Consider the following 12,582-nt stretch of genomic DNA (forward strand, 5'->3'; position numbering starts at 1 on the left):
AAACAAAGAACTGCTTATGGGCCTTATGGTACTGGGTAACAGTCCAGCAAAAATAAACCTGAGCTGAACAGAAGATAGACACTCAGGAAGTACATGGGCTGTTTTGGCATTGCAGTAAGTTACACATGCTCTTCTCTTTTATAAGCTAATTCTATTTAACAATCAGGAGACTATTTAATAAAATAAATGGTCTTGATATATCTACATTAAACATATATAAAACACTTTCTGCCGAAATGGAGTCCAGACTTACATGTCTGTCAAGACACAGATGTGTCTCATATCATATAAATGACTAAAATTGTGCATAGAACTGGTAATTTGCAAACTCTGGACCAAAATCATAATGTGCTGGCTTTCATTTCAAGCTGCACAAGGAACCATGCAAGTGTCAGCTCAGACCATAACAGAGGTTTAGTCAGGCTTGATAATATCCTACATGTATTTTGTTCAGTTGTAGTTTCTGAGAGCCTGGAAACATCCAGGAATAGCCTACCTACAGGATTGCAAAGATCTTGCCCTCTTGCTCTCACATTGCCAAGTCCATTCCACTACCAACAGCTCCCATGAGAAAGTGCCTCTAAATGTACAGAAGGTGTTCAGAACAGACATCTTTTAGTAGGTGTGTATGTTACCTTTGCAAAGACTCCGATGACACAAGTGGGTATGAGGCAATCACTTGCTAAGCTTGATCCTTTGAGGATTTTATTTGAAGACATGAAGAAGAAAACATGAGCCTTATAATCATGGCACACAGAAGCATCTTCACAAAATAACCTTTCTCATATCTGACCTAAGCAGTTTTCTTCCTGGCTTTGCCCTGTCACCATCATCTTCTTTGGTCTGCTTGCTGATCTAAGAAAAATCCTTCTACATCCTTGGCCCCTTTAACTGCTCTAGAGAAGAATTAAATGGAAGCTCAAATCATTAGCAACTTTGAGGAAATGACTTTGCACCTGACAGGACAGAGGGCACTGAGCTAGAATCACTCTGAGATTGGTAGTGGCCTGCCTGTAGGTCCCAAGGGCTAAGATCCAAAGCTTTTCTATGCTCATGACGCATCCAGTTCGTTCAGGATCACAAGCTCCCTCCCAACCAAGCACACCATTCCTGGAAAATGCATCAAAACTCAGCATCTACTGTTTGTCTGACCAGTGTGAATCAAAGCACATGTTCAAATGCATGTCCCCAGCAAGATGGATTTGTTTTTCTGCATGATTTGGACTGCTATTTTGGCATTCTCAAGGGCATGAGCCGAGACATTATTTAACCCAAATGGTACAACATTTGCTGAATCATCGAGGTCCATAATGGGAAGCAAGTTTTAAAATAGCACTAGAAAGTCACAGACAGTAGGATTACACTGCATAAGAATTAACAGCTCCAGAACTCATGTCTGAGTTCTCCCCCAGCTGGGATTTACTAGTAATGATCAGAGAACAACACCTTCCAGATTGAGACTGCCAGACGGGGGTCCTCACAAACAGTGACAGGGGCCAGGAGCCAGTCAGCTCCCACAGTTGTGCTCCAGCTAAGCAAAACTAAGTGCAGGGCTCTAGCATTTGGCTCTTTCCCTCTCTCATGACTTCTTTTTGTAATACCAGGTTTTTGACAATTTCTTCTAATCCCTAGTTTCCAGGATGTTTCCTACCTTGGTTTCTGCTCCAGCCGCTTGGGATAAGTCACGCAGCCTTAACTCCTCAGAATCACTGTACCATTTACAAAAAAATAAAAAAAAAAGGATAAAACCAACAGACTTCCTAGGATGGTTTTAACCTTTTTACTTTCTTCTCACATTCATACCTGTTGCTATTTCTTGTTTTTCTCTAAATATTTCCACACTGATTCCAAACACTGAACTCTTCTTAACAAAGATACAGCCCCAGTCAATAGAATTCAGCTAAAGAAAAATATTCTGATAGATTCAGTGAAAAAAAAATTCATAATTTCCCCAAACAAAGCTGCAATATTACAAGCATTTAAGTAGTTTTAGTCTGTCTTTCCTGTTCTTACAAACTGTTAAAGCTACACGTGTATTTACAGCTAAAGTCTTATGAGTTTTGGCCCTGAATACTGCTTGCACATGCCTCTTGGCTTTATGGCAGCCAATATTTATCCTTTTTTATTCTGCTAGCAGATAACTGACTTCCATTGCCATAAAAGGGACAGAGCTTCAAGCACAATCTGAAAATTCCTGGAATGCTGGAGTCTACCCTCATCCTCACTTAGCTGATTTTTCCCTTAATATGTGCACTATGAATACAAACCATTAATGTACTAATTTTTCCTCAAACTTTTGTTCTAATTCTTTACAGCTCCATAAGTCCATACCAGTGTAATTTTTCAGCCTTATTTGGGTTTCATTACAATCTTAGGATTTGTTTCAATGCTTTTAGATTATCAAATATTCAAACAGAAGTCTTCAGTAGACTAGAAAACAAGTTTTCTTCCACTAGATAAATAACTGGACTAATAAAACCAAAAGACTTAAAATATCCAGTCAGCACATAGCTATCCAGTGAAAATGGGCTAATTTGTTTTACCCTTTAGCTACAACTGAAACATTTGTCATGACAAAAGAAGAAAAAAGAAGGGGGTTGGGGAGGGGGAAAGAAAGACAAAAAAACCCTGAAGTAAAAAAAAAAAAACCTGCCTCATTCTGCTATCCATATACTAAATTAAGGACCTCATAAATTATCTATTAAAATAGAAACAGCTAATAAAACATTTTCCCCTTAGTGATTATTTGCATGAACGATAACATACTTCACTGTGAATTTCTAACATGAGTATCTATAGAAATAATCATCACATAAGAATGGCAGCAACTATACTGATGAGTTACAACACTTTCACCCACTAAACCATTTAGAAATGCTCTACCAGGTTCATGCCCAGTGTTAAGACAACATCCTCAGGCATAGAAGACATATGTGAGAGAGGACACCTTGGCTAGAAGGAAGGTTGCGCACCCTGGTGAAATCACAGACCTCCCCTGTAGCCAGAAATTATAAATCCCAGAGCAGCAGAAACAAACATGGGCAGAAAGAAAAGCTGGACATTGTTTTTTAAAGGTGGTAGAGAAAATGTAAATTGCCTCAAGAATGTCAAAAAAATGTTGAAGAAATGTTAATTGCCTCAAGCCATTTTCTTGCAGCAAATGCTAGGGAACACCACCAGGCCTCTGATACCTTTTAAAGAAGTTCAACATCTAGAACTGACTTGGGGCTTTTATCTCATCTCAATTCAGAGATGAAGTGTGGAGTCTGCAAAATTGAGCTCTTCAGAGCATCTTTTTTGCTCCCACTTTAACAGCTGGACAGGGTTCTTCACTGAGGTGACAAACTTTACCCAAGACCTTATTTCTGCTTCCCGGTTGTAGCATTTGAAATGTTCTCTAAGGTATACATTGTCACATACAGCCAGAATAATGCACAGTTTGTCCCATGCTTTATCTGTAAAAATTGTATCCCTTCTGAATATGAAAGATCTAACTCACTAGGTTTTAATGAAAACATTCTAATTCTTCCTGCTAATCCCTGTGTATTAAACCATTTTTTTGTATTTATTTTCTAACTGTGATAATTTCTTCCTCCAGTTCCCTCTGAGCCATCTTGAAAACCTTCATCTCAAAATGCCATCTTTGTCATCACTACTAGCAGATGAAAGCCACGAAAAGATGAAAGAAAATTAATTATTGCTTTGCAATTTGTTTACTCCACACACTTGACAGCACTTTGTGTTTTGTCCTTTACATTGTTCTGTTGAAGATGCACACCCTTCCTCAGACCATGCAAAAGGCTGTCTGCCAGCAGCAGTAAAGGTGAAGGCAGCAGGAGCACACGTAGAGAGAAGAGGCAGAGGAAAGGAGGGGAACAGAGGATGTTTAGCAGTTCTTCTCTTGGACCCACCCAAAGAAACCCTGCAGTCTACATAAAATTCCATGAAAATCAGTGAGTAATTTTGCTAGAAATACAGTTATACTTCTGTGAATTAAGTTGGCGTGCTGTTGGAAAATCTTATACCATTTATTTTAGAACACGTGTGAGGGCAGCATCCATTTGACACAAAGGCAACATAAGGAAAAAATGAAAAAAAAAAAACCCAACCCCTATCCTTTTCCAGCTCTTCTCTGTCTTCCCTTATTTCATCTTTGGTCATGGCTTTCTTATTATGTTACTCTAAGGCAATCCAGGCCAAATAAAACCTAAAAATAAAAAAAGGAGTTTTATATGTGGGCTGTGAAGCAAGGCTGACTCATCTGCACTCAAGCAGATTCCCAGGCTACTGGCTCCCACGGCACCTGCCACCTGCTCCCATGCCTCAGCACCTTGTACCACAACTGCACCGATGCCACTGGAACACCCCAGCACAGGCATAGCATCATAGAATCATAGTATAAAAGCAATTCTCACTGGAACCCAGAAGTACAAGCTTTCAGACACTTGATGACTTGGCAAATCTGAGGTTCCTACCCCTAGGGAGAGCTAATACAGCTTTAAAGCTTACAATGCTTTTTGCCCATGTTGGAAATGCAACAGAAGCAGGCACAAAGTAAGAAGTTTCCTAAAAAAATCGTATTTGAGACACTGGATCAGTGATAATAAGTAAATCCAGATCTAAAAAGAGCATAGCAGAAGTACAAGTGACTGAAAGCTAAAGTGCTTTCAAATATATAATACTGTACTTTTTCTTTTTTTCTATTTAGAAAGTTCACACAATTTCCTCCTCCTGTGAGAGAATATGTCAGAGATAAAGGAAGATTAAACAGTCTAGTTTTTGGTCTTTGAAACATTTACTCAAACCTGCTTACTTATATATGTATGTTTTTCCCAATACTAAATAAAAACTGTAAGCTATAATGGGCACAAGTTTTCTCTGATGAAATCTTTAATCATCCTTTATCCATTTATACATGCCAGAGTAACATCAGACCATGTGTTTTTGCACTATCTAATTATACTCTTCATAAAGAACATTTGCCTTTTCCTTTAATGCAAGTCACTTCATATTAGAATGGTATAATGGTAGTAACTGACATATTGACAATGTTTTAACTTTTTCTGTATTTTACTTCCACATTGTCCAAGATACTACCATATAAAACCTCCTGGGAGGGCTAATGCCATTTACTTTTCTGATGTATTAAATCACCAAGAATAATTCTAGCCAGCCACAATCCAGAGAAATCAAAAATTTATCTTTCCACAGACATCATTAAATTGCTGCAGTACTTCACACCCTCAACTACTCGCTAAAGGCACAGGTTGCTCTTCAAATCAGGTCGTAGTCCATGCCCATATTCTTCCCTTTGACCAAATGTTGCAAGGTGTTAAGGACCTTTGTGATGGGAAAGTAAACGGAAATTCTGGGAAGGGAGCACTATGCAACCTTTAAACACCGATGAAGTAAGTCAATTTATTCTCATGTTGAGGTTGTTGAATCTTCCTTTGTTTAGTCTAGTTCTATAAAAAGAACAATATTCATAAGCCTATTCCTAGAGATGGTTTCTGACATTTTAAACAATTGTCTTAGCTGCCTGCAGCAGCTATAATACATTTCTCTACCTGACCAAGGCAGCTGACAGTATATACATCCAGCATAACCTCAGGCATTACATAGCCTAATTGTACCCCAGGATTATATATGCCAAGCGGATGAGCTGCAACGAAACACTGCAGTAGTCCTACAGGCATCTGATACACACAAATGCTCAGAAATGAAAACTGTGCTACTTGGGATAACAGTCCAGGAATGCACTTGCGTGTGCTTACATTCATCAGCTGGCTCCAGGAATAAAGTTCACAGAGATGAGTCAGGACTTACTGCTCAGGGCGGCCCAGGGACTGCATTCTCCAACAGTCAGTGGCAAACAGGTATGTGCTTCCAAAGCAGCCTAACTTTTCTCGCAGTATCCTGTGCATGATGCTGTACAAAAGGTGGCCAGAAGGAGTGGGGAAGTGGACAGGAAGAACAGCAAGGACAAGGACATTCCCCAGAGTCACCCAGCCTGCCTCTTCATCCCCAGATGAGCCTATAAAACTTGCTCTAGGTATATATTGATCAAATGACTCCCCTGCAGGGAGGTGCTGGGACTGGAGAAACAAACCCACAATAACTGCTCCCCCAGCAAGTGCTCCTTCCAGTGGGCTGGAAGGCCACCTGCCTGCCCAAGATCTCATAGCCCTCTGGGGTACACTCTTGGATACCCCAGGTCTCATACCTCTTCCTGCCAAGCCACCTTGCTCCAACAGGAAGAAAGGGAAGTGCTGTACTTCTCCAGACCCTCCTGCATCCTGCCATCATCAGGTAGGCAAAACCAAATGCATTTGCCATTCCCCTCTGAGACCTTCAAGATTGACAGGTGCTTAACTTACAGGAAGTCATTTGGGTCTCTCCTGGCCACATTTTCTGAATTTCAGTGACTTCATCTCCATCCTGAATTGAAAGCTCTCCAGGCTTTTTGGACATCTTCTCAGTATTGACAAGTCCTTGAGGACATTCAGGGACAAAGATGCCAAATGGCCTCAGGTGATAGGTCTTTCAGCATCAAAGACAGCTGTCAGCCCTAGACACAATAGCTGCAGAAGGCAGGTGCCCAACGCAGTCTTATTTCATTAGTAAAAGCATACTTAAGTGAACACTGCCAGTTATTCAGGCTCGGTCATATGACTTCTCTTCAGCCACATGCCAAAAGCCCCAGTGGTTTTTGGTGGGGTTTTTTTGTCTGCTCTTGATTTATGTGTTCTGTACATCTATGTGTACATTTATGTGTATTGTACATCTCAATAAACCACGTTTTTTAATGAAAAAGGAACCAAAAAGTTATTCAGATTAGTTGAAAGCACTTTATTCTTTTTGCTTAGGCCTAGAATTATGGGTGTCAGACTGCAGTCCCAAATACAATTTAAAAATAGGAGGGCTGACACAAGGAAGGCGTGAGAGCGATACAGCAGAGCTGCCTCTGCCTGGCTATGGACAGGGCACCACTCCCCAGACAGGGCTTGTCCGGGGACAGGAACCTCCTGGCGTCCCACCAGTGCATCCCCAGCTGCCACCACAGGCTCGGCATAAATAACACTACTGGAATCAGCACTGCCTTTGTGGAAAAAATTATGCATACTTCTATCAGTGTTTTGGCCTGCCTTCCCCTAGTTGCTGGACAGAGCTTGTTCTCAGATCTGGCCCAGCTCCTGTTTTGCCAACACTAAAAAGTGGAAAAGGATATGGTTGGGAAACATGGAGAGACTGCAAAGCCCAGGTAGGGCACCTGCATTATTCCCCCAGGGGTACATGGCAGCCAGCCCACCTATGTGGAAGATGACTCGCTCCAGGGCTCAAGCACAGCTGAAGGATCTTGCTCTGTTGCAAGAAGCACAGGGGCTAGAGATGCAGCAGCATTGACAAGGTACAGAAACATGAAACCGGGATTTCCAGGGCATTGTCATCTCTCAACCAAGCAGTACTAATGTTAGGAAATGCACTTTCTTCAAAGGAAATGGCAGCCTGAAGAGTGTCAGAAATGAGAGCCCCTGCAGAGATCCATCAAAACAAGCCTCTCCTGTAGCCATCTCATGGGAGCAGCCTCTCAGCCTAATCTGGAAACATCTAAATCCACTGCCCTTTCTTTCACTCTACTCTCCTTACAATTTGAAAGTTAACCTCCTAAAAAGAACACAGAACAGTACAAAAGCCCAGTAGGCTATAATTAATATCTTAATTATAATTGGTCAACGTAAAAAAAAAAAGAGATTCGAGTGACACATCTGGATACGTTTTACCGTGCCAGATTACAACCGGTGGGAGCTGCAAGGGAGCAGCTCCCTTTTCTGTACTGAGGCACGTGATCCTGACAGTAGCTGGCTCAAGGCTGGCTCTGCTACGTCAAAGCCTCTGAGAGAGCAGTCCTTCCAAATCTCCTTGTATGTATTTAATCACAGATATGTCAGCGATAAAACCAATTTTTCACTCTGCCAGCCTGGCGATTCTGTTACACTGCAGAATCACCACCAACAACACAAGCATGAGCTGCTTCTGCTACATTTGCAATCATGGACATGGTCTCAAGTCCCAGTTAGTCACCCCTGCACAACATGATGCGCACATGAAGAAGCATTTTTTATTGTGACAGGATGGAGCACTACCAACTAGGTTGCCCACAGAGGGTGAGGATTCTCCATCCTTGGGAGATACCCAAAACCCAGCTGGATATGCCTCGAGCAGCTTGCTGTAGCTGGCCGTGCTCTAAGCAGGGCATTGGACTAGATGACCTCCAAGACGTCCTCCAGCCTCACAGATTCTGTGACAAAGGCCACAGAAGAATTAAGGCATGACAAGACTGTGGCTTCACAAATACAAGTTTTTTAAAAAAATCTGGCTATCATAAGCTGTTTAGGGAACCAGCATCACTTCATACAGAAGAAAAGTGGTCACTCCATTTAGACTATCTCAAGCAATATTCCCTCCATTCAACCTTGCCTACCATGGAGTCCTCTGCTAACACAACTACTCTTCAAATGCAAACAGTGGGAACACATTTTTTGAGTACAATGTGAGCACTGGGCCAGCTCTGCAAAAAGCAGAAGCGAGAAGTCCTGCCCAGGTGTACAGTCAATCAGACCATCCTGCCACAATTACTCAGAGGCATCAGCCTAGCTTAAGGACCTTCCAAAAGAAACCCCACAACTACCACCCATGCCCGGTATGATGCAGGCCAACAGCAGTTGCCTTCACCTTGAGGGCATTTGCTAATGATGGGCAATAGTATGGAGCTGGGGACAACACTAACAGAATTGCATTAATTGAAAGGCCACCCATGTTCAGCTGAAAGTTTATCTAATGCAACAAAACTTCAAGGAGCTCAGCTTCCACAGTGTACTTGTGTTTCCCAGTGGTGCTGAATAGGAACTGTAAATCTGCAGTCAGCACAGCACAGAAAGAATAATTAATTATGATGATAACTTCATAATGTAATTAATAGCAGCAGACTATATTTTAAGGAATCTTTAACCACAGGATCATAGAATGGTTTAGTTTTGGGGGGACCTTAAATATCATCTAGTTCCAACCTTCCTGCCATGGGCAGGGACACATTCCACTAGACCAGGCTGCTCAAAGCCCTGTCCAGCCTGGCCTTGACTGCTGCCAGGGGAGGGGCATTAATAAAACAACCTGTCCCACACATACAGGACAATTCTAAAACAGAGCCTCTTCAGAGTTACTACAGAAGACCTGAAATTTTACAACTAATTCTAAAGTTCATACTGTCTTCTAATAAGCACTGCTTCCCTACATAGTTTTCTTTCTTTGACTGAGAGTCATGGTTTACCCATTGACTTCACAGCTCAAGAGAGGAATAGATCTCACAAACAGGTATTTATACCTCCAGGAATACCAAATTCAAAGTGCAAATGTGAATCATTTACTTCAAAAGACTTTAATTAATGAAAATTAATTATATCCTGAAAGGAATACAGCTTAATCAGCTTAATGCCAAGTGATGGGTGAATCATGTCAGAGGTGCATCACCAAGTGATTTACTGCAACCACAGTAAGTCTGATACTATCAGCCTAGGAGCAACAGATAAGGCATCACAAGTTCAGTGCATTTCTTACTTCAGCTGATTCAAGGCATACATACCATCCCCATGGTCACACAGAGATATTATAATTCATTATAGAAATTAGTCTCATCTGAAATGGCAGAAAAATTTTAATATGAACCTTTCCCATACTTTCTCTACTGATTAAAATGCTAGTACAAGATCCTACATCTATAAGCAGGAAGCACAACAAAAATCCATCTGCCCATGCCTACTGATGAGCTTCTTGTACTCACAAACTTCACCAGGACAGGATCAACCTAAGCAAATGCAAGAAAGCAAGGAGACACAAAAAGATGAGCCATTTCAAATTATTATGTCACTGCCCTTTACTCAGGGGTACAGAAGGAACAGCACAAACACTCCAGGAGAGCCAGGAGAGTCCTTTAACTTAAGGACAGCGGATAGCTATTATCTCAGTGATAAAATTAGCTCCCTTAGCAAAACTTGCAGACTACTTGCATGCTTTCGATTTTAAACTGTAGCTTAATCTGCTCCATCGGGAGAAGTGCCAAAACTCAACTTTAACCATTAACAACATCAGGATCCTTCCTGGTCTCCGGACTACTGCCATCGCGGGGGTCAAAGGCAGCGAGCACGGCAACAGGGATCCAAGCAACCAAGTACTTGCTTATTTATTTATTTATTACCTGTCCCTTTTCTTTTTTTTTTCCCCGTACGAAAACTCTTATTTTTCTTTCTAACCGCGGACACACACAACTCGGTACTCTTAAGCCGCGGGTGGGTGAGCGATTTATACTCCCCAGCCAGCGGCGCTCCGAGCAGAGCCGTGGGAGAGCTACCGGCCGGAGGGGCCCGTCCCGCGGCTGCAGCCGGGACCCCGCCGGCAGTCCGAGAGGAGGCCGCCGCTGTCCGCGCCCGCGGAGGGCCAGCCAGAGGGCGCAGCTCCGCGGGTCAACCGGGTATCCCCGCCAAGCCCACCTGGCTGCTCCGCCTTCCCGAGAGCCGCGGCCCCGCACAGTGCAGGCGGGGGGCAGACGTTAGGCAGACCCCATCCCGTCCCCGCGCTGCCCCGTGAGAAGATCTCTCGTCCGCGTACTCACCGCGGCAGACACGGCGCTGAGCTCTGCGCTCAGCAGCAGCCCGAAGCCAAGCCAGAGCCGCATGCTGCCGCGCACCGCACCGCGCCGTATGTCCCTGGAGCGGCGTTGCGCCGCCGGCTCAGTGTGGGGCTCCGCTGGGCCGGCCCCACATGCGCTCCTCTCCCCTCCGTGCCGGCCTCGGCGCCTGTAATGCCTCGGGGGCGAGGGACTCGCCGCGCCGTAGCCGATGGGCGGTGGCAGCCCCCTCTCCTCCCCCGGGCGGGGACCCTGCCTGGGAGGGCGCAACCTCTCCCGCTCCGCTCCCCACTGGCCGCAGTTCCTCCTGCTCCTCCTGCTCCTGCCGCGGGTGGGTGGTGGGAGGGGGCGGGCGGAGGGGGGAGGCGCGCCTCTGCTTCGCCCCACACCGCCGCTGCCGCCCGAGAGGGCACGGCGGCGCGGCGCGCAACGGTGAGGAACGGGCGCGGGGTCGGGCGGCGGAAGGGGCTGGGAAGGAGCTGGGGAGCGGGCGCTGCTCTCTCGTCTGTGTCCAGGCTCCCGCGGGTGGCTGCGGCGCGACACCCCTCCTTCTCCTTCCCCTTTCCCCCCAAGACCGGCTGGGCCGCTCCTTACCCCGGCAGCGGCGTCGCCGAGCGCGGAGCTCTCCTGCGGGGGGACCTGCGTTATGTGCGGGCTCTTCTTTGCCTTGCAGGAGCGGCCGTCCGGCGGGAGGAAGCCCTGAGACGAGCCCCCGGGCAGAGAAGGAGCGAAAATGGATATCTCGCAGCTTCCCTGCGCACGTATTTTTGTTTGTCAGTAAGTAATTCTGCTCGGTAGGCTTGTGAAAATAACTATTTAAAAGTCGTATTGTCACTTTCAGGGGCAGAGTTTTGTCACGTGCTTGTTTTGGGCCGGTTTAAAACAATAATATTATGCTTATTCACCTTTCCCTGCAGGGATCTGGGGCTTCTGCTGATCCTGATGGAAGTCGTGCTGTCAGCTGTCCGAGTGGATGCCGTAAGTAAAATGCCTTACGAGTTTTACTGAGGAGAGAGGAGGGAAAAGCAGTTTCCTGGGTACCAGAAAGTGAGGAACTTTGCCAGATGGCTTATCTATCATGCCATTAAAAGAAACAACCAACAAATCATCTTTGGGAGCCTTACAGATAACTGACTTCAACAACATGATGTTTAGCAGAGAAGTGTAAGGCTCCAGTGACAAGTTGTTTGAAGTATTCCACTACTACTTTTGCTCAGATTGGGTAATTTGTTAAAGCAATAGTGAAGCAAGCCCCACAGCTGCTTCATTTTTGTCAGAAAAGCAAATGCAGTGCTTTAGATAACAGAGAACTTAGGAGAAGTAAACCTGCAAATTAAGTATCTTCAGTGAAGTACAGATCTTGTCTGAGGACTGAGAAGCTGATATTATGGCTATTACTCACACAAATAGAAGCATGTTTATAAATAAATTGTTTAAGTTGTTAAATCCAAAATAGGTAGGTCAGGTGCTGTCAAGGTGGCTTGGGTCATCATCGCAGGGATGTGAAAGAAGTGAGAGATAACGTGTATGGGAGTGCAACATTTGCCTGTTACAAAGCTTAACTGTATTTTAATGGAAAGATTGTCATTAATGCCAGTATGCTTTGGATCAGGCCTTGTGGCTGCATCTGTCAGCCACCACTTATGGGTAAAGCTTCGTGGTCATGGGCAAGTGGGACCTTGATTACATTTTTTCTTAAGCTGTCTTACTTAGATTTCAATCCTACTGTCTGCAACTTTCATCCCCTTTTTATGACTGCGCTGCTTCTAGATATGTGATGTGGTTACACCTTCATGGTGAGATGATATAATTAAGGAATGGGAAATGTTAGGGCTTCTGCAGCAGGGGTTGTGCCACATGTGCAGTTGGCGTGCAGAGCTTGCCCATTGGTCTGCGTGGCT

The 12,582-nt window shown here is 44.4% G+C and overlaps 2 protein-coding genes across 3 annotated transcripts in view; one reads left to right on the top strand and one right to left on the bottom strand.

Moving 5' to 3' along the window:
• Positions 1-10,957, bottom strand: part of COL4A1 (collagen type IV alpha 1 chain) — a 123,278-nt gene extending 112,321 nt beyond the window's left edge. Inside the window, exon 1 of one of the 2 annotated variants that reach the window (XM_031045573.2) lies at positions 10,667-10,957. In XM_031045573.2, coding sequence (XP_030901433.1) covers positions 10,667-10,729 — 63 coding nt within the window. In that variant the 5' untranslated portion in view covers positions 10,730-10,957. The remainder of the gene's footprint in view (positions 1-10,666) is intronic. The other variant, XM_034060207.1, reaches the window with a different exon arrangement.
• Positions 10,958-11,039: 82 nt separating this feature from the next.
• Positions 11,040-12,582, top strand: part of COL4A2 (collagen type IV alpha 2 chain) — a 140,894-nt gene continuing 139,351 nt past the window's right edge. Inside the window, exons 1-3 of the mRNA XM_031045558.2 lie at positions 11,040-11,113; positions 11,355-11,458; positions 11,599-11,659. Of these exons, the coding sequence (XP_030901418.2) occupies positions 11,415-11,458; positions 11,599-11,659 (105 nt within the window). The 5' untranslated portion in view covers positions 11,040-11,113; positions 11,355-11,414. The remainder of the gene's footprint in view (positions 11,114-11,354; positions 11,459-11,598; positions 11,660-12,582) is intronic.

Source organism: Melopsittacus undulatus, chromosome 2 (genome assembly GCF_012275295.1).
Source record: "Melopsittacus undulatus isolate bMelUnd1 chromosome 2, bMelUnd1.mat.Z, whole genome shotgun sequence".
NCBI lineage: Eukaryota > Metazoa > Chordata > Aves > Psittaciformes > Psittaculidae > Melopsittacus > Melopsittacus undulatus.